This window comes from Panicum virgatum, chromosome 5N (genome assembly GCF_016808335.1).
Source record: "Panicum virgatum strain AP13 chromosome 5N, P.virgatum_v5, whole genome shotgun sequence".
Taxonomy (NCBI): domain Eukaryota; kingdom Viridiplantae; phylum Streptophyta; class Magnoliopsida; order Poales; family Poaceae; genus Panicum; species Panicum virgatum.
Genome location: NC_053149.1, coordinates 47,333,261 through 47,358,865, shown reverse-complemented (window position 1 = coordinate 47,358,865; position 25,605 = coordinate 47,333,261). Strand labels below are relative to the sequence as shown.

General features: G+C 45.1%; 2 protein-coding genes and 1 long non-coding RNA gene across 3 annotated transcripts; all 3 read left to right on the top strand.

The window, feature by feature from the left end:
- Positions 1-491: 491 nt before the first annotated feature.
- Positions 492-4,468, top strand: LOC120673430 (cytochrome P450 72A15-like). The gene is made up of 4 exons (XM_039954254.1): positions 492-1,108; positions 2,885-3,129; positions 3,331-3,715; positions 3,814-4,468. Exons 1-4 carry the CDS (start codon positions 578-580, stop codon positions 4,237-4,239), a joined length of 1,587 nt encoding a protein of 528 aa, XP_039810188.1. The 5' UTR covers positions 492-577; the 3' UTR covers positions 4,240-4,468.
- Positions 4,469-7,772: 3,304 nt separating this feature from the next.
- Positions 7,773-9,348, top strand: LOC120676823. The gene is made up of 2 exons (XR_005676003.1): positions 7,773-7,998; positions 8,086-9,348. It is a non-coding gene; the product is annotated as an uncharacterized LOC120676823 (long non-coding RNA).
- Positions 9,349-17,934: 8,586 nt separating this feature from the next.
- LOC120672116 (cytochrome P450 72A15-like) lies at positions 17,935-20,701 on the top strand. Its single transcript, XM_039952413.1, has 5 exons — positions 17,935-18,302; positions 18,553-18,773; positions 18,889-19,133; positions 19,318-19,696; positions 20,115-20,701. Exons 1-5 carry the CDS (start codon positions 17,996-17,998, stop codon positions 20,538-20,540), a joined length of 1,578 nt encoding a protein of 525 aa, XP_039808347.1. The 5' UTR covers positions 17,935-17,995; the 3' UTR covers positions 20,541-20,701.
- Positions 20,702-25,605: the final 4,904 nt, after the last annotated feature.

Sequence of the window (25,605 nt, the reverse complement as noted above, 5' to 3'; positions counted from 1 at the left end):
ATGTGCTCGAAAATTTGCATACGGCAAAAGTTTGGACACACGGTAAACGGGCCGTTTCCCGTAGTGCGACTACGATCGACCAGCCTCAACTATTAATCATGACTAGTTATCTTATCAGTGCTCTTATAACTAGATTCAATAATATATACGATTTGGAACGTTGCTCCATCGTAACACTGATGCAACGGATGCAATGGTCTGACTCTGCCCGCAAGTATCCGATTTGACGGAAAGGAGACGAAGCAACAGGGAAGCACAGCCATCACATGGTGGGGGTTCCACCGCCCTGCGCCGCACGTCAATCCAAATCCGATATCCACTGGAATATCTTCACTCCAAGTTCCTTCGGAGCGAGGTACGACGACCCCCTAGCGCATGACTGACCAGGCCCACGACGACCTCCATCATCCACAATAACCATAAACAAATGGACACAAGGATACCGAGAAATTCTATATAAGCGGAGCAACCTGACCGCCAGGTTCGTATCCAACCAGCCCACCATCATCAGGTCAGAGTCACCCATTCAGTCATCACTCCGTCTTCTCCCCGCTTCACTCGAGAGCTGAGGAAGAAAATGGTTCTTGGGGCGTTGGCAAGTCAAGTCGCCTCAACGCCATGGAACTTCCTCATCTGCGGTCTCCTGGGCGCCCTGCTCCTGCGGCAGGCCGCCCGGCTGCTGGAGCGCCTGTGGTGGGGGCCGCGGCGCCTCGAGCGGGCGCTGCGCGCGCAGGGCCTCCGCGGCACGCCGTACCGCTTCCTCACCGGCGACCTCAAGGAGTACGGCCGGTCCAACCGGGAGGCCTGGTCCAGGCCGCTGCCGCTGCGGTGCCACGACATCGCCGCCCATGTCGCGCCGTTCATCCACGGCGCCGTCCGGGAGCACGGCAGCATGTGCTTCACGTGGTTCGGCCCGATGCCCCGGGTGACCATCACCGACCCGGACCTGGCCAGGGACGTCATGTCCAACAAGTTCGGCCACTTCGAGAAGCCCAAGTTCCCGGCGCTGTCCAAGCTGTTCGCCGATGGTGTGGCCAACTACGAGGGCGAGAAATGGGTGAAGCACAGGAGGATCCTCAACCCCGCGTTCCATCTCGAGAAGCTCAAGGTACGTATATAAAAACTGTTTCCAGTTCTTGCCTGCGAGACCGTTCTGGTACTCTTGCGGACCGAAACCGGTGACAAGAGCGGTTGAATGGGAGCCGATCAAAATTTCTTTCGAAATTGATCCGTCGACCTATATCCTGAAAATCACCACAAACCCTCAAATCCTGGATGAGGTGTGGAGTAGCTATAGAAGAGTTAAACCAACACAAAACACCCTTAGGAACGAGCGAGAGAAAGCATGGAAGCGATCGAGAAAAACTGCAGATCTAGCAGTCAGGGAACGGTCAGACCGCTCGCTCTGGGTGGTCAGACCGGTCGGGCTGGATTTGAAATTCCAGACCGGTCAGACCGGTTGCTCCGACCGGTCAGACCGCTTCTGCCCAGAACAGAATTCCAGCCCGCGAACTCGAGGTGATTTCAAGATTACTCGTTCAAATCATCACTAAATGGTCTCAAATTTGCAGGGAGGTTCCTGGGATAAAGACGAACCTCTCCAAAAAAAAATTAACCCAAAACGCAAAGGATCACTAGAATTTCGAGGGGAAAATAGGCAAAAGAGGGTTTTCCAAAAACTCCAAAAATCTCAATCAGAGGGACTCGTGATTCTCAGAGGTTTAGCTCTAGGCTAGATGGTCGAGATGCAAATCACGGAGTCCCTAAACCCACCAAGAGAAAGCTTTGATTCCAAAAACCACCAAAAGAGAGGAAATCAATCCAAAAACAAGAGATGAACGGGAACACAAGAGAGCTGCTCAAAAGGGTTCTCAATTTCATTCAAATTCATCGTGATTTACAGAGGAATTCGCCTATACAAGAGCTAGACCTCCACCCATTCATCCACCCTCTCAAATTAGTGGACCTAGCTATAATCTAGACCACGTTTTCCATGGAGACCTCGGCCTAACCCTAGAACAGAGAGAGGAGTAAGGAAAAACAGAAAAGTACTCGTGGCTTGGAGGCTCACCTATCCAAGGGAGCAGGTGAGAGGTATTTATACCATCTCGGGGCCGACCGGTCAGACCGGTCCCTTCCCAAAAATGTCCTCCATCCTGACTCGAACACTAAAATGCTGTAGGGGCAAAACCAGAAAGGGTACAAGATCTCATCCGACGCGCGGAGTTTCTTTCTTCGACTTGAAGCCTTCTCCGCGATGCCACCACGTCGATGCAGATCTGATCCGCGGTTTTAAGGGGTCCGCGAAACCCGGTGAGGTGGCCGGTTTTGTGAAAACCGCCAAAACTCCACGCACGGGAATATTCCCGCCTCCACGCCGTGGCCCTGGACGCCGTTCCCGCCTCGGCCTTCTGACGGCCCTAGACGCCGCCCGACGCCCGTCACCTCCTCGCCCGCAGCGAGGCCCTAGACGCCGTCGACGCCCGTCACCTCCGCCAGTCCCCAGACCGACGCCCGTGACTCCACGACTTGGCATCTTCAACCGCCGTCCGCCAGCTTGGTTTTGTGGTGCAAACCAAGAAACCCGTCATCCACCGGTGCTTGCGCCATCGATTCAGGAGTAGACGCCACAGCTGCCGCCCAGCCCAAGCTCCGATCCCGGCTGCCCTTCACCGCCGTCCACCGCACGGTCCATCGGCCACAGCACCTCCACGGCAGCTCACCGTCAACACTCGACACCCGTGTACCTGCAACCAAAGACCAAACACACGATCACACCGCACGATTGACAATTCACTCATCACAGCCAGGAGTGAGTGCTCATTCCTCATTTGTCTACTTCGATCGAGCTTGTGATTGATCCTTGGAATGTGTAACCTTACAGCTCATGTTGCCGGCATTTTCGGCGTGCTGCGAAGAGCTTGTCAGCAGATGGGCGCAGTCCCTTGGCCCTGACGGCTCCTGCGAGCTGGATGTTGAGCCGGAGCTTCAGACCCTCACCGGAGATGTCATCTCCCGCACCGCATTCGGCAGCAGCTACCTTGAAGGAAGGAAGATTTTCGAGCTGCAGAACGAGCAAGTCGAGCGCCTCATGTCCATCATTCAGAAGTTTGGCATTCCGGGATACATGTAAGTTTCGATAAAAAGCTTAATGTTCTGTCCTTGCTCACTTAACAATCTGAACCTCTTATTTCTTCCTTAGTACTTACTACTTAGCAATATGTATTGCATTCTGAACCTCTTCAGCAACACCAAACGCTAGTTTCGTATACATTATTTTCTTCTTTATCCCGTTAGTATGTAATGAGTGGGCTGGTATGCTATTTTCAGGTCGTTGCCTACCAAAAACAACCGAAGGATGCGCCAAATCAAGAACGAGGTCGAAACGATTCTCCGAGGCCTGATTGGCAAAAGAATGCAAGCCATGAAAGAAGGCGAGCCCACCAAAGACGACCTACTGGGCATCTTGCTGGAGTCAAACATGAGGGACACGGCCGAGAACGGCCAGTCCAGCCTCGGGATGACGATCGAAGACGTCATGGAGGAGTGCAAGCTGTTCTACTTCGCGGGGATGGAGACGACGTCAGTGCTGCTGACGTGGACAATGATCCTACTCAGCATGCACCCGGAGTGGCAGGACCGTGCAAGGGAGGAAGTGATTGGCTTATTTGGCAAGAACAAGCCCGAATACGATGGCCTGAGCCGTCTCAAAATCGTGAGCTGCCACTGATCTCATTTCTTGTCCCATTTTCTTCTCATTTCTTCCGCATTTAACCTCTAATAATCTCTTCCTGGTCCATCGTGCTGCCGCAGGTGACCATGATTCTTCACGAGGTCCTCCGGCTGTACCCGCCGGCCATCGCGTTCAGCAGGAAGACGTACAAGGAGATGGTGGTCGGCGACGCCACGTACCCTGCCGGCGTGATCCTGGAGCTGCCCGTTCTGTTCATCCACCACGACCCCGAGATCTGGGGGAGCGATGTGCACGAGTTCAGGCCGGAAAGGTTCGCGGAGGGGATCGCCGGGGCGTCCAAGGATCGGCTGGCGTTCTTCCCGTTCGGGTGGGGGCCGAGGATCTGCATCGGCCAGAACTTCGCGCTGCTCGAGGCCAAAATGGCGCTGAGCATGATCCTCCAGAGCTTCGAGTTCGAGCTCGCGCCGGCGTATACCCATGCGCCCCACACAGTGGCAATGCTGAGGCCGATGCATGGTGCCCAGATCAAGCTCAGAGCAATATGATTGGCCCCCTGTGTATCTATCAGTCAGTGTGGTGTGGTCCAACGGGCTTTGGGCTTTCACGTCAGCCCATAGAGTTGTGTGCAATTGGGCCTTTAGCCTTTTCACGTGTTTTGTTTTATTTGATTCAATAACCGGTGTCGTGTCATTGTATCCTAGGCTAAGAAATGAAGAAAAAAGATTGTATCAGTTTGTGAATATTTATTTTTTTAACGTTCATTGTTTCTATCAAGACATGAGATGAATCCAAGAAATGGACACAGCGGAACTTACAAAGTGTCTGAATAACTGTAATCCTTTTTATTGATCTTTAGAGGCATAATACATAGTACTTATCCGTTCTAAATTATAAGTCGTACTAACTTTTATAAATGCATACCTTTTGTTTTACACCAAAATATAGCTATGTCTATAATATGAGTTAGATCATTTAAGCCCTTCTTTGGATCATATACTCGTTCATTTCCATCCTCAATTCCATGAGTTGGATCACCGGAATTTTTCAAGCACGCATTGTGTAGCATAGGTAATGTTATAGACAGGTAGGACTCAACAAGTTTATGCAACAAGTTTATCTAGTATGTCTAAAACAGGGAAAAGACTCGATGGAATTGCAGTGATGGAGGCGGCGGCAGCACCTACGCGCTCCGCTTGGCGTCAGTAACGCTCTAAACTAAGCATCATTTTAGATCAGGAGCGAAGACATCTGAAAATAGGGAGGAGGTCTTTCCTATCGCACGCTGGAATTTTTCTCCCTAGTTAACTGCATCTTGGTGTGCGATGGGCACCGTGCAACGTGCGTGAAGCAAACGACTAACAGCACGACGTTGTTCTTGTTCAGCGAAGCAGCAGCACTTGTTCACCGAAAGGGAAGGCATCAAGAACAGGAAGCACAGCATTCATCGAGAGAGAAAAAAAGGGTGCACAACCATAAATGCAGTTGCAGACCAGAGCTGCTACGCAAGCGCTTCGGTCATCCGACTGGTCAGTCATCACCGTGTGCGAGCACGACAACGTAGTTTGCACGGACTCGTTTGGCCCTGCCTGCCCGTGACGCAATGCATGACGAATCTGCACCGGCTCAATTATTCTCTGCACTGTAGGGAGTAGACTACTTTGCTATTGTGACAGTACTGTAAAAAGTAACTTTTATTCCGATTACTCCGATGTAAAAACTATAAAAAAATAAACCCGTGCTAATGAAGAAGGATTAAACATGAACTAACTATAATCTAAGCTAATTTGCAAGATAAATTTATTAAGGGGCTTTTGCGTTTATACCCCTATTTTAAGTGATAATGGTGATTTTGCCCCTATTTTTTTAACTTGGTGATTTTGCCCCTGCTTTTTTAAACTGAAGATTTAGTTTACCCCTATTTTATTAGAAAAAGCTAATGGCATCAATTTAACTGCAAAAGAAAAACTTTATGTCCAACCACATTCAGCAAATCTGTCTGCATAAGCATACTCGACCGCCCTATGTGCGCTCACCGACCGCTGCGAATGCTAGTTTGCTGCTATTGGCCGCAGAAGCTGCTAGGGTTAGAAGGGAGGTGGAGGTGGTGCAAAGGAGCAGGAGAGTTTTAGATAGTTACCTAGGGTTGGGATGGTTGAATAAGGGGTACTTACATATTTTTATGATTTTTTAAAAAATTTATTACCTTTTAAATTCATTTAACAGAGGTACACTTAAAAAACACTCAAAGTAGGGGCAAATAGAAGCTTCATTTTTGAAACGTGAGGGTAAAATCACAAAGTTACAAAAAGAAGGGTAAAAACACAATTGGCTTCCTCAGCAAGGGTAAAAACACCAATTTCCCATTTATTAAACCTATTTCGTCCACCATTAGCACATGTTTATAATAGCAAATATGATCAAATCATGAAGTAATTAGATTTAATGGAATTCAACTATTTATATCTATCTCCATCTCAAAATATAACAATTTTTTTGACTTGGTCAAAGACAAACATTTTCATCTTTGACTAATAACATCTTAGGAAATAATTACTTTTAAATAGAAAATATTACATGTTGCGATAGTTGGATTCATTACGAATAAACTGATATCGCTTTTGTGTTGACAATCTTTATAATATTTTATCATCTACGTTCAAAGTTCAAAAGTTTTAACTCTAAAAAAACTAAAAATAGCTATATTCTGGAACAGAGGTAGTAATTGATTTTAGAATTAGTCTCTATTTAATCTTACTATTACTAATTGGAGGTTTCTTTGGAGCCTTCATGTAAAGTCACATTGAATTCTAGGTGAACAACAACATAGCATTTTGTCCCAAACAAGTTGGGGTAGACTAGAGATGAAACCCAAAAGATACAAAGGTCACGGTTCAGGCACACCAATGTGGCGCGTCGCTATGAGGGTTCTAGGTGAACACTCTAAAAAATAGAGAAATCCTATAAATTTTTACAAAAATCAGAAACATCCAGCTATCAATCCAACAACTCTAATTATAATAACTATCATATATATTATCTTTACTAATAAATTACCACATCTACCATTATAAAAATAGACTAAAGTTACCCCTAAACATATATCTAAATTACCCGCTTATGCCATTATAAAAAATCTAAAGTAACTCCTAATCTTTGTGTAAATTACCCACCTATATCATTACAAAAATAATACAAATACCCCTACATTGGCATATATATTATCCAATTGTGTCATCAATATTACAAGTTAAATTACTTCTAAATCTGAATCTAAATTATATAATAATATTAAAGTGCATCAATATAAAATTTTAAATTATTATTTCTATCATTACTAATATATTATTTATATTACTGTTTATATAAAAATACTACCCACGATATATGGCACCATATAGTCATGTACGATGGAAGAGATAAGAATACCAATTCACAATTAAATAGTTTAACTAAATATATATCGAATACATATGGAGGTGTGATGCAAAATGAAATCTATTATAACTAGATAATGGTAAATATATATTTTAGAGTGAATATTTAATAGATGAAGAAACGTCAGATAGATAATTATAATTATTGATCTCATTCTTATATTAATTCTAAGGTTAATAGACTAGTACTACTAATCAATCGGTGTCTTAATATCTGATGCGAGGGTAACAAAGTCAGTCCCGTGTCCAAAGAGCCCATAAGAAATCTGAGAGTGCATGGTTTGTACCAGCTCAGCTGAACGCCTGAACCAGACATAGAGATATGGATCAGAAAAAAACAACGCCAGCGATGTGCCAGTGCCAGCTCCATGGCCTGGAAAAATAAAAGAGGACGATATCGACATGCCGGTGACCCAGCTTCACGACGACGAATCTATCGGCGACCGAGACTCCCTCCCCGGTTGTCGCATGTACTGATGCGATGTTCGCAACCTGGGCCCCCTCGCCCAGTCGCCCTCGTTCTCGTTCTCGTCACGGAGGATCTGCCCGGACCTGTCCATATGCGATTCCCTTCTAGAAGACTAGAACGTGCTTATCTTTGCTTACTTTGTTATCGCTTTCTTTTTCGGGACCGTTCCTGTCAGGAGTGCCTGGATTTTCGTAATGGAAAAAGGGTGTCATTCGTTGCGTTGTTTGGAATGGACGAAAGATGAAGGTTTTAGTTCCAGAGGAAAAATCTTTCAAAAAAAGTTCCAGAGGAAAGGAAGACAAGCAGTCCGTTGGGAACAAAGGAATCGAAGACAAACCTTCCAGAGAAACAGCGAGGAAGCCTATACTTTTGGAGGAAAGAAAAATACACACCGAGTTTATGTAAAGATTTTTTTTTTTGCAACACTCGCTCCCACTGACGTGCTGATCAACCTTACCATGATACTGCTCTTCCTACTTGTCACACAGCTTCAAACGAGGAAACTTCGTTCGAGCAACAGAAGGAAATAAAGAAAAAGCCCAATCAAAATGGAATCGAGTTTCACCTATCGGCCGGTGGGCTTGTATAGTTTTCCTGTCTTAGCGTAGTTAGCAGCTAGGGTTAGGGTTAGGGTGGAGTGGCGCCTCGGCGTTGTGCGCTGCTTCTTTTGCTGCTCTGGAGCACTGGTGGAGTTGAAGGCCACGGTGGAGCTGGCAGGTGCGTCGGCGACACTTGCTTCTTCCTCTTCGCTAGCGGTCCATGGAGCTTTTGGTGTCTCCGCTGTTTCTTCTCCGGCTCCGGCGATGACAGCGTGAGTTTGTATCTCCTGGTCTTTTGTGAAAGGGTGGGAGCTCCGGTCACCCCTCTGGGTGTGCAGCTTGTCCCCGTTGCTGGGTTCCTTGGCGGCGGTGGACTTTTCTTCCGGTCGCCGGTCCTCTGGCTGGCGACGGCGGATTTCTTCTTCCTTCCCCTTTCTGTCAAGGTGACGGCCGATACTCGTTCATTGGATTTGATTCGCTTGGCGGAGTTCTGGGCGATGTCTCTTGCTGCGCTTCCAAGGCTTGGAGTCTCTTGCCGGGAGGGGGGTGGATCTGGACTGATGCGGTGGTGGCGATGGCGAACTGGAGACCGGAGATGAGGAAGATGACGATGCATCCTGAGGACTCATTTGTAATTTTTTTTCTTTGGGGTCAGTTTGTAAAAGGTGGGTGTACTGTGCTGATGTTTATCTTTAATATATCTTCCCTTTCGCAAAAAAAAAAAGAGCTTAACAAATCTTTTGAGCACCTCCAAGAATCTAACTCCAAATTTACAAAAAAAAACGAAGATAGAAAAAACTCTGCAGAGAGAACTCTCTTTCTCGTGGCTTGGGGAGTAGAGCTTTGGTTAGCGAAGAAGAGCGGATTTAGGGGTGCTTGAAAAAAGTGGAGGGCTCACCACCTGATGCAGAGCTGCTAGCCTCCGGCTGTGCTGCGATGATCCTTGGCGTCATGGCGCCTGAGCTTGGTTCAGGGAGGAAGAAGGATGACAGCAATGTGTGGATAAGGTCGACGGGACTTCCGGCATGCGGATGGTAAAATAAATGTAGGACCCACATGTAAGACCAGAGATATTCACCTGTTCTTCTGCATGGTCATGTCAATTTCCATCACTAAAATCAAGTCAGCATTTCTATTGTCCTAGCATTTTGTGATTCCTGTGTTGTTCTTACGATCCAAACAGTCTAAATTTTACATTTCTGTATTTTGGAATCCTATAGTTTTTCACTCTTCACTTCACTTCATTCCTATGTTTTTTCCCATTCCTATATTTTGAATTCTTTATCCCAAACAGATCCTAACCATTTACATTTACATGACTAAATTTTGTTGGAATAAGAGGTAGAGCAGCAAAGAAAGATTTATTAGAGGACTAGTGGTTATGCTCTAGTTAATTCAAACAATATATTTTGCCCATTCCCTTTTACAAAATTTCAGATATCAAAAAATATTTAAAATAGATTAAGTCTCTTCTTTTCCTAATTGTGGCACAAGATCTTCGCAGATATGTACGCACGCACCTTATCCCCCAAGAGTTTGAAGTGAAGATTTTGATAATAATGAAGTTGCCACAAATACCTCGTTGTCAACAGGGAAGGAGCTAGGTAGTAAGTTGTGGCCGTGGCTCCACCTAGAAAAAATCTACAATCGCTTAATTCACAGTGTTCACCATTTTTCTTCAATATCATAGATATGTTATGAAGTGTCACACTAGATTTGATCACGGGCCACCTGATCCGATAGACCCGACCCATCCCGCCGAAAAAAACCCGACCCGATCCAACCTGATCAAGTGACGGGTCGGGTATGGGCCAAAATATTTGACCCGAAATTCAAAAAAACCGATCCAACTCAAAAATTACACACAAAATTACGGGCCATCCCGACCCAACCCGACCCGACCATGTCATGGGCCGGGCATGGGCCGACATTTTTTGACCCAAAACCCGAAGTGAGCCGACCCGAACCCAACCCAACCCAACCCGATTGATGATCAGGTATGTAGCACCACCCCCTCTATGTTTCTCTAGCCCCGCCCCTGATTGCCAATGAGATATCATCAAACAGCAATCAACCATAAATATAAGCCAGTTGGATAACTCTTCAAGAATTCTTCATATTTTCTCTCCAAATCTTGTTATTTGACAACTCCCCAAATAGATATGGGAAAGTAAAAAAGAGTCGATCTCCAATAGTTTCCCAATTCTTACTTTCTAAAAACGAGAAACTGTGGGTCTGTGACCCCACATTATAATCTGGCAGGAAATATCATACTCCCGGTAAACCTATCGTCATGCGCCTGCTCTTCCGGTCGCCGCCCGCCGCCCCTCCCTGGGGCCACCAACTACCGATGCCCCTCGACTGGTGCCAGTACATGCTGCCGCAGCCCCCACCTGATCGAGATTGAATCCAGTAGCTGCCCTGATTGGCTCGACCACCTGCTACTGCCGCCCCTCCTGATTGAAGCCAGCAGCTGCTGCCGCCGTCCCTCCTGATTGCAGCCACCACCAGCAGCGCAGGCCAGGATAATCCCATCACGCCGGCGGTCAGAGCAGGGCGGCCAGGCACAGAAGTGGCGGCCCGAGGAAGAAGCCCGCGCGACAAAAAAAAAGCGCGAGGGAGGGATATCGGGAGTCGGAAGGGGTGCGTATTTTTATGCACAACGGAGTCCAATTTACCATTTATTAGAAGATGGGGAATTATGAGGAGAACTATGATGGGAAACCATTAGAGATGTTTTTTTGTCTTTTCTCAAAAAATAAAAATGGGGAAGAGAAATAGAGAACTATTGGAGATGCTTAACCGTCTGTTTGGATGGATGGACGAGTCCATCCGGGTTGGGTCGAACCCCTTTTTTGCGTTGCTTGGATGGAGGGCGGGAGGGTTGGAGCGGTCTCGTGGGTGGAATATTCCACGTAGATGCGGGTTCACCCCGTCCCTCCGAAACTGGCAGATGGAGCGAACCCAGTTTTCTCCATCGCGAGCGCCGTGTCCTCCGTCTTCTCCACGCGGGCCGACAGCGGACGTTGGCTTCAGCGCGCCGACCTCCGCCCCCGCGAGCTCGAGGCGAGCATGGTTGAGGGAGGGCGCCGGCGACCGCGCGAGCGGAGGAGGGCGCAGGAGGGTGCGTGGATCCAGCGGCGGCGGGCTCACAGAGGGAGGATGCCTGCCATCGCGCAAGCGGAGGAGGGCGCCGGCGGGCGCATGGATCTGGTGGCGGAGCTTCCAGGCGGGCGGCGGACGGCGGGACAGCGGCAGAGCTTCCTCGAAGGGCGGGACGGCGGCGGAGCTTCCGAGTGGGGTGGTAGAGGGCGGGATCCGGCGGCGGAGCTTCCTCCGAGATGGGCAGTAGGGAGCGATGGGAGGAAGAATGAGATAAGGATGAGGTTGGAGGTTGCTGACACATGGGTCCGCATGTACTGTACATGACGGTGTGATAAGTGATGTTCATTCCATACTCCTCAATCTCCCAACCAAACAAAAAACTGGGTTCAACCCATCCTCTCAACCAAATCTCAACCAAACATGCGAGGGGTTGGAGTCATCCCCAAAATGAGGGATGGAACCAACCCAACCCTATAGGTCCCGGAACCAAACAGACGGTAAGGGTGTCTTTGGTTTAAGATTCCGAGAGGATAGAGCCGTTCCGTCCTGCGTTTTGATACATAATGGAGCGGCTCGTAGGAGGAATATTCTCTAAGATTCTGGGACAAGCTGGCTCAAAAAAGAGCCGAACAAGCTCATCCCACTTGGAAGGCCATCCGCTCCGTCACACAACGCGTTGTGGCTGTTGGCTGCCGCTCGCTGGAGCCACAACCCGTCCCCTACCCCCTTCATCATCGAAGCTCGTCGGAGTTGCCATCCCTCGTGCGTGGTGCGGCCCATTGGGGCACAGCGGGGCATCAAGCCAGGCGGCACAGTGGGCTGGAGCTCCGGCGGCACGGGCGGATCTTGGAGCGGCGCAGGGCAGAGCTCTGGCAGGGCTGGCGGAGGCGCGGCCGGCGTGCGCGAAGCTCACAGGCGCGGGCAAGCCAGCCAGTGCATGCAGAGCTCAGAGGCACCGGCAGAGCCAGCCTTCGCACGCGGAGCTCGAGGAAGGGTGGGAAGCGCGACCCGCGTTGGAAGCTCAGGCGGTGCTGGTGGAGCCATGGCTGAGGGAGCTCTACGGTGGGAGAGAGAGAGAGAGGAAGGGAAGAGGATTGGTGACCGTCAAATGGTCCCATGTAACGATGGTTAACGGGATGAGGATAGATCCATTCTCGTACCTGCTCCATCCCTCTAACCAAACACATAGTATAGAATGGTGTTATTCTAAAATTAGGAATGGAGCCATTCCATTCTACTGCGCTCTCCAACCAAACGATATCTAAACTTGGCTAAACAAATTCCACCACAAGAAGTTCAACAAACTAAGAAACTAAAGTATCTCAGTTCACAGTTTGAGTCAATTTAACCCTTGATGCGATATCCCTAGGGATGAAAATGGTCGGGAACGATAAGGAAAACCCCTAAACCATTCCTGCAACCATATTTTTTGACCGGGAACGGGAATGCCAGACGGCAAAACGAAATCGGTATTACGGGATATCGGGAACGGAATAGTCCGATCGGGAGCATGCGGATTACGATCGGGAATTAGAAACTCAATACGGGAAAATACATGTAACCACTTCAAACATTAAGTTCGAGAAAATACTCACAGCTATGCATAAGTTATATTCAAACTAGAGACATAACCAAGCATTCATTCAACGCACAGGATGACAGGCACACAACAACGTAGCACCAACATATTACAGTTTAGTAGTCTACAGACCACAAGTCCAAATTTAAAAATAAATGCCACAACGGGCAGCAGTAGCATGATACTCTCAAGTCCACAGGCCACACCGCACAACCATACTGACTAGTGACTAGCAAGTCTATCATACTAATAGTAATAGACAAGAACAAGAAAAGACATCAGAGCACAACTCGGCAAATCTAGTCTATGCCATAGTAATCATGCTCATTTCTTTGTGCCCCATCTGTTTCTTCATCACTGTCAGCGACATCATCATCCTAGATTTTATTGGAAAGCTTGGACGCAGGGATTTGATGAACTCAACAAAATATTCGTGCTTAGATATATTAAATGGGTACTCATGCATGACTATTGCCAAGTAAAACTTTCTCAAGCTTGCCTCTTCATCATACCTGAATGGTACCACAACCTTGATGCCTTTTCCATTGTCTTTTTCCACTTTTAGCTGCTGCTGGCCCTTCACTACACTATGTGCTACCCTCAAATGAGTCCAAAATCCGGTTGTTCCATAATTGCTCTCACATCTGCCCTTATGTTTACATTTTGGCCATTTGCAATAAGCTCACCTCTGAACATATGTCTTCCCATTGTCCTCAATGACCAGTTCCTTCTTGGTGAAATGCTCCCACACATCAGATGTGCACCTCTTAACCCTCTTTCCCCTATGTTCATCTTCATCTACGACCGGATCATCACCTTCAACAATAATGACATTTGCAGCATCTGTTCCTACTGCCTGACCACCACCACCAGCACCATCAACAGCAGGAGTTGTTCCTACTGCCTGACCACCACCACCAGCACCATCAACAGCAGGAGTTGCAGCATCAACAACACCACCAGAAACAACACCAATAGGATTATCATCGTCACTGCCACCTCTACCTACTGCACCACTTGACCCTCCACTTGGACTTGGCAAAGAAGCTGGATCAGTTCATGTTGCTCGGCTAGATGTAGGAGTTGCACTACATAGGCCACATATCTTGACTAGGAATGGGGCTTCCATTTGTTGAGCTTGACCTCTTAGATCCTACAAATGGAAAAATTCAAACATACACACACATATTCAGATTCAATATGCAAGAAAGATTATCTGTTTCTATTTAGCAAAAGTAATTAAAATGGGCAGTTGGGCACTGCACGAACAGAGAAAAATGGAATGTTTTGTACATATGTAGTGTTTGCAAATTTTTTACAAGATCTACTCATCTGCATGACTACAAGTACTAAACGACATATCTATCTACTCAGATCAACTGACAATTTAGATCTTTCTAATTTTCTTTACCTATTGTTGAAGGTGGAGGAAGAGTGGTGCTCTGCAGCACCACCGACGGCAGTGGCGGCTCTAGGATGAGTCGGCGCTTGGATGCCGACCAACCAGCAGCAGATGTGGACGCAGTTGCTGGATTCATCCTTGCCTCCTTCGCTCCTCGCTCCTCGGCTCCTCGCTATGACAGCGGTGGCGTTAGCCGGCAGGCATGGGGCTAGCGGCAGTGGACCTGGGTGCGCGCCAATAGCCGGCGGGCCTGGGGCTAGCGGCGGTAGAACCTGGAGCCGACAACAGTGATCCTGGGGGGCCGGTGGCGGTTGGATAGCCTGGGGTTGGCGGGTGACGGCGGTGGAACCTGGGATTGGCGGTGGTGGACCTGGGGGGCGGCGGCCGCTGCCGCCGGTTCTGGGTGGCGGCGGCCCGCGGCGGGCTTGGCGCTTGGGGGCAGGCGGCGGATCGGGACCAGGCTCCAGAGCAGCAGCAGCCAGAGAGAGAGAGAGAGAGAGAGAGAGAGAGCAGAGAGGTCGAGTGCTTGAGTGGAGATTTCGATTTAGGGTTACTGGTGTGGCGGCTGGTGTAGTGGTGGTGTGACCGTGCGGGCCGCTGGGTGGGCAAATTTTGCGGGCTGAGGGGCGGGCGGGAAATGAAAATGGGCCAATTTGGCCGCTACGAGCGTGGGGCTGCCTAGGTGGCTGGGCTGGTGCGGGATTTTCCTGCGGGAAGATTCTCGGGATTATACAGGAACCGTGAATTCGGTCAGGAAACACCTCTAACCATTTTCGTTCCTAATTCCCGCCGTTTTTCCCAGTTTTTTTCCTATTTTCCTGTGTTTCATGTCTAAACGGTATTCGATCGGTTTACGCGGTATGCGGTAATGGTAGCAGTCGGTATGGGATTTTCCTGTTCCCGCTTTCAGTCATAGATTTCCCTATGTTTCTCCTGTATAACTTGTGTTTTAAATCTATAATTAATAGTGATGACACATGATCATAACCTACTTTAAAGAATACATTGGTGTTTATTTTATTTTGTTTTCAGGGATTAGAATAGTATGAAATGATCTCAACATATACAAAAAAATACAAAACCTCAAAAAAGAAAAAATTTTAACTAAAAAAATAGAGAAGACAAATAATTTTTCCCTTGAAATTATACTATGATGTTGTGAAAAGCCCCTAAAACAATCTAGTTTTTTATAATAATGATACCAAATGGCGTGCCAATAGACTGATGTGTTTTATGATGATCTCATAACCTCAGGAACTACTGTACTAGAATCATGAAAACGCTTATAAGCAGGGTATATATGGATATGTTCATAGAAAAAAATGAGAGCAGGGCCGCAAGCAGGAGCTGCGGCTGCAGCTGGAGCATGGCGACTATTCACCATTGTTGAACTACCACGACCCAAGATCGAAAACAAAGTAGACGACGCCATACATACATGGGAAGCAAGGAACAGGCCTTCTAGAAGATGACGAACGAAACACAGCTGATCAACCTTACCATGATGTGCTCTTCCTCCTTGTCACACAGCTTGAAACAAGGAAATTTCATTCGAGCAACAGAAGGTAATAATGAAAAAGCCCAAACAAAATGGAATCGAGCTTCACCTTGAACAAGATTTTAACGAATCTTTTGAGCACTTCCATAAATGTAACTCCAAATTTCTTTTTTAAAAAAAAGAAAATAGAAAAAACTCCACCCAGAAAGAGAGAACTCTGTTTCTCTTGGTTTGGGGGGTAGAGCTTTGGTTGGCGAAGAAGAGCGGCTTCAGGTGTGCTTGAACAAGTGGAGGGCTCGCCGCCTGATGCGTAGCTGCTGGCCTCCGGTTGTGCTCTGTTGATCCTTGGGGTCATCCGGCCTGAGCTAGTTGGTTCAGGGAAGGAGGATGATGACAACAATGTCCTACACTGTGTGTGGACAAGGTTGATGAGGATGACATCCGGTATGCAGATGGTAAAATAAACATAGGACCCACATGTAAGACCGGAGATGCATCATCTGTTCTTCTGCATGATAAAAATGTCTAGTTTTCACCATTTAGTCATGTCAATTTTCATCACTAAAATCAAGTCAACATTTCTATTATCCTAGCATTTTGTGATTCCTGTGTTATGGATTCCTGCGATCCAAATAATCTAAATTTTACATTCCTGTATTTTGGAATCATGTAGTTTTCCACTCTTCGCTTCATTTATTCCTACATTTTTTCCCATTCCTATGTTTCTAATTCCTTTGTTCCAAACAGGCCCGCTCATTTACATTTACATGACTAAATCTGGTTGGAACAAGAGATAGAGCAACAATACTCTCTAATAAATCGTAGAGCATCTCCAGTAGTAGCCCTCTAATAAACTATAATATCCTATTGAGAAAGGTTTATTAGAGGACTAGTGGCTATGCTCTAGTTAATTCAAACAATATATTTTGCCCATTCCCTTTACAAAATTTCAGATAACAAATATTTAAAATAAATTAATTCTCTTCTTTTCCTAATCATAATACAAGATCCTCGCATATATGTACGCACGCACCCTGTCCCAAGAGTTTGAAGTGAAGATTTTGATAATAATGCAGTCACAACAAATGTCTCGTTGTCACCAAGGACGAAGCTAGGTAGGAAGTTGTGGCTACGGTTGCACCTAGAAAAAAATCTATAATCGCTTGCTTCAAGATGTCCACCATTTTTTTCAATATCATAGATATATTATGAAGTGTCGCAGCCCCCTCTATGTTTGTTCTCTAACTCCACCCCTGATTGCCCATGAGATATCGTCTCCTATTGAAAAGAGCAATCAACCATAACTATGAGCAAGTCAGATAACTAAACTTGGCGCCTCTTTGGAAGCACCTCTTTCATATTTCCCCAGCTCACATCCTACAAGGAGGTGGTGACAATGGCGAGATGTATGTGTTTGTGCCGTATGCTGCACCTAGGCACCTAGCACGAAAAAAGATAACTAAACTTGGCTAAATAGATTCCACCACAAGTAGCATAACAAACTAAGCAACTAATAAAGTATCTCGGTTCACAATTTGGATCAATTCAACCCTTGATGCGATTTTCTCCCTGTATAACTTTGGTCTTTATTTTATTTCATTTTCAGGGATTAGAATATTATGAAACGATCTCAACATATAAAAATAACTACAAAACCTCAAAAAATAAAATTTTGTAACTAAACAAAAAATTTAGAGAAGGCAATCAATTTTTCCCCTTGAAATTGTACCCTGTATGATTTTGTGAAAAGCCCTTAAAACAATCTAGTTTAATAATAATGATATCAAATGGCGCGCCAAAAGATTGATGAGTTTTATGATGATCCCATAACCTCAGGATCTACTGGACCTAAAGACCCTTATAGAAGCCGGGTATATATGGATATGTTCCTAGAGAAAAAAGAAAATTTGAGAGCAGGGCCGCAAGCAGGAGCTGCGCCGTGATCATTCACCATTGTTGAACTACCGCGACCCAAGTTCGAAAACAACGTAGACTACGCCATACATACCTGGGGAGCAAGGAACGGGCCTTCTAGAAGACGATGAACGAAACACTCATAAATTCATGATGTTATATCTTATATGGATTTTGTCTAGGAAAAGAAAAAAACACGGAGACTTCCGAGTACACCAAGGAGAAGGGGGCAAGACGCACACGTAATGCCCCAATCCTCCACTATTTAAGCAGACGACACGAGCCTCGCCCCCAATCACACACACACCCCCCTGATCCGCTCTGCTTTGCTGCTTCCTTTCGACCGCGCCAAGCCACACCAATGGCGGCGCGCGCTCTGTTGATGCTGCGGGAGGCCTCCCCGTGGGCGCTGGCCGGCGCGGCGGCGGCCGTGGCGCTGCTGTGGCTGGTGGCCTGGACGGCGGAGTGGGCCTGGTGGACGCCGCGGCGGCTCGACCGGGCCCTGCGGGCCCAGGGCCTCAAGGGCACCCGGTACCGCATCTTCACCGGCGACCTTTGGGAGAACGTCCGGATCAATCGGGAGGCTCGCACCAAGCCGCTGCCGCTCGGCTGCCACGTCATCGCCCCACGCGTGCAGCCCATGCTCCACAGGGCCATCAAGGAATACGGTAATTTCAAGTCAGCCAGCTCTCTGCCAATTTTTTCCCTTTCATTTCATTTTCTCCATTTCTTGAGGTGTTTTAGTATCCGGACAACATGCTTTATTGCAATCTTTGTGACGATGTACGATATACTTCAGGATCGCATTAGAGCAAGAATTTTAATTTGAGTAACAAGTAACAGAAACAGTTACCTGCTCTTCTGGTGTTACTACTATTTCAGGCTGTATTTATGGTGATTTTCGAAACTCCAATGCAGGGAAAATGTCGTTCACCTGGTTCGGTCCAATACCGAGGGTGATGATACCAGACCCGGAGTTAGTCAAAGAGATTTTGTCTAACAAGTTTGGCCACTTTGGTAAACCAAGGAGTACCCGTATCGGGAAGCTGCTAGCCAATGGGGTTGTCAATCATGAGGGCGAGAAGTGGGCAAAACACAGGAGAATTCTCAATCCTGCCTTCCACCATGAGAAGATAAAGGTAATTGCCTACTCATTTTCTAGAGATGGCTTTGATTTTTCTCATTTCAAATTGCAGCATGTTGTATATTGGGTATCAGTGTAAGTAAGGCTTGTCGTTGATATCTTATTTACAGCGGATGCTGCCGGTATTTTCCACTTGTTGCGCCGAAACCATTACTAAATGGGAGGATTCAATGCCTTCCGAGGGGTCTTTGGAGGTAGATGTCTGGCCGGAGTTCCAGAATCTCACGGGAGATGTTATCTCAAGAACCGCATTTGGTAGCAGCTATCAGGAGGGGATGAAAATTTTCCAGCTGCAAGGAGAGCTAGCTGAATGCTTTGTACAGTCTTTAAAAACAATATTTATACCAGGATATTGGTTTGTTCTTCTTTTCCTCTAAAGTGAAGCAAAGTTTTATTCATTTCAAGTTGCACATGACAGCATTTGAAAGATGCCTACATGTTTCTACATATGAAGATTTTAAGAATTACTCATATAGTCATATCTGTGTAATAGAATGCTCCTTCATTTCCATTTTCAAATTTCTTTTGAACATATGCAGGTTTTTGCCCACCAAAAATAACAGAAGGATGCGAGAAATTTATCAGGAGATCCGAAAAATTCTGCGTGAAATAATTGGGAAACGGGAGAAGGCCATTAAAGATGGCAAACCTAATAATGATGACTTGCTGGGCTTATTACTGGAGTCAAACATGAATGAATCGAAAGGGAATGCAAAGCTGGGATTGTCAACGGAAGATGTGATTGAGGAATGCAAGCTATTTTACTTTGCCGGTATGGAGACAACATCAGTCCTGCTTACTTGGACTCTCATTGTGCTAAGCATGCACCCAGAATGGCAAGAGAGGGCAAGAGAAGAAGTGTTGAACCACTTTGGAATAGCCAAACCAGATTTTGATAGCTTGAGCCGCCTGAAGACTGTAAGTAAAGACCAATGTTCTATTTTCTTATGAACTTCCAAAATTTGGACTACTAAAGAGATTAGTGATATCTGTTTCATTCTTTATCAAAGGAGAGAGATTAATGGTGTGTTTTCGGATGCTTATTTTCATTCGATTTGATGCTAGCTAATAAACTTCAGAGATACTGCTCGAGAACTACAGGTTTACTTCTAAAATGGTAGGAATTAATAAATCTTAAATCTGAATGATGCATTATTACCGTGAATCCATATGACAGAGTCTGTGAATTTGCTACAACAGCATGCTGTGGTCAGAACTGAGAAATATATACTGATCAGTATTAAACTGGAACCTTTTTGGAGGAAAAGTGGATAAGTTTGTTATCCATATCGCATAACTGAAGCAACAATCCTGATCTTGTTCCATGTATGAGCAGGTAACCATGATTTTGTACGAGGTCCTTAGGTTGTACCCGCCGGTAACCCTTATGGTCAGAAGAACATACAAGGAGATGGAGCTCGGCAGCATCAGATATCCCGCCGGAGTGAACCTTCTGCTGCCTATTCTCTTCATTCACCATGATCCGGAGATTTGGGGGAAAGACGCGAGCGAGTTCAATCCTGCAAGGTTTGCTGACGGCGTCTCCAACGCTACCAAGCACCAGGGCGCATTCTTTCCATTCGGAGGGGGTCCCCGGATCTGCATCGGCCAGAACTTCGCCTTGCTGGAAGCGAAGATGGCGCTGTGCACCATCCTCCAGCGCTTCTCCTTTGAGCTCTCGCCATCCTACACCCATGCGCCGTACACCGTGATCACCCTGCACCCTCAGCACGGCGCTCAGATCAGACTGAAGAAGCTCTGATGACCATGACGCTCATGCCGGGCTAATGGCATCTGTTGTATGTTGCCGCCATATACGGTCATTTTGCATGGTGTATGTAGATTAGATTTTGACCTTTGAAATGAATAAAGCAGGGGGAGAATGTGCAAACAGTTATAGCTCTCTTTCATATATGTTGCTAATGGGTGAAGTTGTATGTCTCTGTCAACGCTTTGCGGTGTGGCTCCATCTTCTTCTTTTTGCGAAGAATTTTTGCATCTGAAAACGATGTCGAATTTTTACACAATTTTCTTAAGAATTTTACAGCAAATGGTAGACACGAATGTTGTAGATTATTTAAAGAGTAAAATGCACTAGAGGTCCATCAACTTGTAGGAGGATGTCACTTAGGTCCATCAACTTCAAAATTGCATTTCTGATCCATAAATTTATAATTTGTGTCACTTAGGTCTACGAACTCTGAAAGTTCATTTCTAGATCCATAAACTTGTAATTTGTGTCACCTAAGTCCGTACCCCTCCACCTAACCTTCGTGCACTGATATTGTATCAACATGTATCTACACGGTTCCCACACATTGCTGGAGTTTTGTCATAATGGTAAAATTTGAGCCCAATTCCAAATCAAGTGCATAGGGAGGGGAGAGGGGGGATGAATATTTTGGAGGTTATTGACATGTATTTGGATTCAAAGGGGGGCTTCCAGACTGATTTTGGTGAGTTCTGGAGTTTAGATCAAGATATAACCCCGTAATATAGGTGCAGAGTAGGTGGAGGATGTTATAGAGGGACTCAACAACATGTGTACCGTGGTTAGGGATATTATATCCTCCGTGGCGCGGGTGGCCAGATATGTGGTGCAAGGTGTTGTGGCAAAAAATCTTGTGAGGACGTTAGACTTGGGTCAATCCAGAGTAGTTCTTGGTGAGGGGTTGAAAGATATTCACGGACAACTATATCGTGGCAAACTTTAAGGGTCTATAGCCACACGATTGCTAATGGATGAAGTTCATGAACCTAAAAATGTACCTTCAGAGTTTATGGATCTAAGTGACACAAATTACAAGTTTATGGACCTAAAAATGCACTTTCATAGTTTATAGACCTAAGTGACACGAATTACAAGTTGATGGACCTAAAAATACACTTTTGGAGTTCGTGGATCTAAACAGCATAACCTTACAAGTTAGTGGACCTATGGTGTATTTTACTCTTATTTAAAAAATTTACACAATTGACGGCAGCCGGCGTTAGTCGCGTCCGTGGCCGGGAGCACTCACAGCAGCTTGGCGGCCGGCGGCGCATCAGCCGGCAGCCGGCCTTGGTCACGTCCGTGGAGGCCGGCAGCACTCACATACCAATTGAAAGGAATACAGCAGGTGGAGAATGTGCAAACAGTTATACTCCCTCCGTTTCAAATTATAAACCATTCCAAAAATTTTATAGAGTCAAAAAATTTCAAATTTGACCAAAATTATATCACAAGATAATATCATTCACCATTGTCCTTCAGCATGAATCTTTGGTATGGCCTTCATCCCGCGCCATCGATTATCATGCCGCATCCTACACTTGCACATCACGAGCCAAGGGATACATCAACTCCACACGATGTTGTTAATCACTCATTTACAACAAATGGTAGACATGAATGCTGTAGATTATTTAAGAACTAGGCGTATAGCCTGCGTATTTGCACGGATAGTATTGAAAATTTAAAAATTTGCATGTCACTGTATCTTTACTTAAAGATTATACTATTTTTTTTACCATACATCAATCTGTTCATTATCGTAAATTATGTCTTATTATTAGTTAAAACAATTCAAATTCAAATATGATCAACCTATAATAACAATTTGATTTGTTTAATATTATGCATATAATTATTCTTATTTTTATTTTATTTTAATTAAGTGTTGTTAGCTTTATTTTTTACTAATAGTATATGTTTGTAACTGATACGTAGCTAAATGATATTTTATATTTATTATAATGGAATTGGTGGGTGATTTTTAATTAGTCACATGGGTATTTGAGGCTAATTTTTATCATAATGCCAGTGGTGGGTAATTTTTATTTTTTTATTTTTTTCGATTAATGTGGGAATTCTAATCCTTGAGAGCGAACGTGGAGACTCCGTTTGTTAGCCAAATAATAAAATAACTAGACGTATAGCCTGCGCATTTGCACGGATAGTATTGAAAATTTAAAAATTTACATGTCATTATATCTTTACTTAAAGATTATACTATTTTTTACCATACATCACCATATTCCTTATCGTAAATTATGTCTTATTATTAGTTAAAACAATTCAAATTCAAATATGATGTACCTATGATAACAATTTGATTTGTTTAATATTATGAATATAATTATTCTTATTTTTATTTTATTTTGATTAATTATTGTTAGCTTTATTTTTTTACTAATAGTATATGTTTGTAACTGATACATAGCTAAATGATATTTTATATTTATCATAATGGAATTGGTGGGTGATTTTTAATTAGTCACATGGTTATTTGAGGCTAATTTTTATCATAATGGCAGTGGTGGGTAAATTTTATTTTTTTTTTTATTTTTTTCGATTAACGTGAGAATTCTAATCCTTGAGAGTGAACGTGGAGACTCCGTTTGTTAGCAAAATAATAAGATAACTAGGCGTATAACCCGCGCATTTGCGCGGATAGTATTGAAAATTCAAAAATTTGCATATCATTGTATTTTTACTTAAAAATTATACTATTTTTTTACTCTACATCACCCTGTTCATTATCGTAAATTATGTCGTTAGTTAAAACAATTAAAATTCAAATATGATGTTCCTATGACAACAATTTAATTTGTTTAATATTATGCATATAATTATTCTTATTTTTTTTATTTTGATTAATTATTGTTAGCATTACTTTTTACTAATAGTATATGTTTGTAATTGATACATAGCTAAATGATATTTTTATATTCATCATAATGGAATTGGTAAGTATTTTTAATTAGGCATATGGGTATTTGAGGCTAATTTTTATCATAATGGTTGTGGTGGGTAATTTTTATTTTTTTTATTTTTTTTCGATTAACGTGGGAATTCTAAGCGTTGTGAGAGCGAACGTGGAGACTCCGTTTGTTAGTGTAAGGATCACCGGGGTGTCCGACCCTAGAGGGGGAGGGGGTGAATAGGGTCGCTAATCGCTTTTCTATCCTAGGGCTCAATCTACTTGCAAACGATAAACCTAACACGTCCTACACATGCTAGTTATGACTAAGGTTTATCTATGCAACTCTCTACTTACCCCTAAAAACTTGCAACCTATAGCCAATCCTAATCAAATTAACTAGGAAAGTAAAGGCACACAAGAAAGAGTAAATGCGGAAACGTAATGCGGTAAGTAAAGAGATAAGTGCAAGAGGGATGCAAACTCCCGAGTAGACACGGTCATGTAACGTGGTTCGGCACAAACGCCTACGTCCACGGGACACCGAGGCTCTTCCGATCACCGTCTTGCACTACGCCACCAAGGCGATGCCGGCAAGCAAAGGCAAGTGCGCACAAGACACCGAGTCTAGTGCACCGCCACCGTCTCTCTCGGTCACCCGGCCGAAATCCACTACGGAGCTTCTCCACCAAGGAGGGGGCCTCCTCTTCCCCCGCACAAAGTGTCGTTGCCACTCCACACCAAGACGGAGGGTCACACGACGGATCACAAGTTGCTTGCCGCAGCAAGACTTCTCTCAAGGGAGCTCTCGCAAGAACTAATCCCTAAACAAGCACTAAGCACTCTCACAAGTGTGCTTAAGCCTATATGATGTACAATGAAGCTCTATGGTGGTTGGAGATGTTCTTGGGTGTGTTTGGGATGTTCAGCAACTCCAGCACACTTCAAATGGCCGGGGTGAGGCGTATATATAGGCCACCAAGTCTTGTAGCCGTTGCTCCAACGGTCAGCTGAAAATCTGCTACCACCGGAAGAACCGATGCCTCTTGGTGGGGTAGCGTCGGTTCATCCGGTCACTCACAACATGAAGTAGCCGTTGAAGTCCTGACAGCTGACGCAGAGACCACCGGTTGAACCGATGCAATGCACCGATGCCTCACCGGTTCAACCGGTGCTGAAAGAATCTTCTCCTGGATGCTGACGTCATTACACCGGTGGTATGCACCGATGCACCGTCGGTTGAACCGGTGCTGAAGAAACTTCTTCTGGGCACTTGACATCGTCTCTGGTACAAAGGACGGCCATTGCACCGATGCCCTATTTTGGACCGTCGGTTCAACCGGTGCCTATAGGCTGTCTTGGCTTTGATTCCCTTCTGCACCAAAGTATCAAGGCGTCGGTTCTTCCGACTACCATCGGATGCTCCGATGCCCTGGCGTCGGTTCTTCCGGTGCTCCTGAATCGAAGAGCTTTCAGGGCGCTGCCCTGAGACCCGCGAGGGGCGGCTCCCCCTCGACCCCCGTCCGCTAACCGGATAGCGGAACCCCCGTAGGGGCAGTCCATCGGGCCTTGCTACGCCTATCTTCTCTTTCTCTTTGTCATCACTTGAACCTAAAAGCCTGAGAATGATCATCTTAACAATCATATTAGTCCAAGTGTTGTGTTGTCATTCGATCACCAAAATCACTCGAAATGGCATCAATGGTGCCATGTTCGTTACAGTTAGCCAAATAATAAGATAACTAGGCATATAACCCGCACATTTGCGCGGATAGTATTGAAAATTTAAAAGTTTGCATGTCATTGTATCTTTACTTAAAGATTATACTATTTTTTACATACACCATCATGTTCATTATCATAAATTATGTCTTATTGTTATTTAAAATAATTCAAATTCAAATATGATCTACCTATAATAACAATTTGATTTGTTGAGCTTTAATAATATTATATATATAGTTATTCTTATTTTCGTTTTATTTTGGTTGCTAATGAGATATAATCTCCTATTGAAAAGAGCAATTAACCTTAAATATGAGCCAATCGGATAAGAGCCCGTTTAGTTACAAAAAAATTTTCGCCCAAAATTTTTTGCCTCACCTTTAGACACATACATGGAGTATTAAATGTAGTTAAAAAATA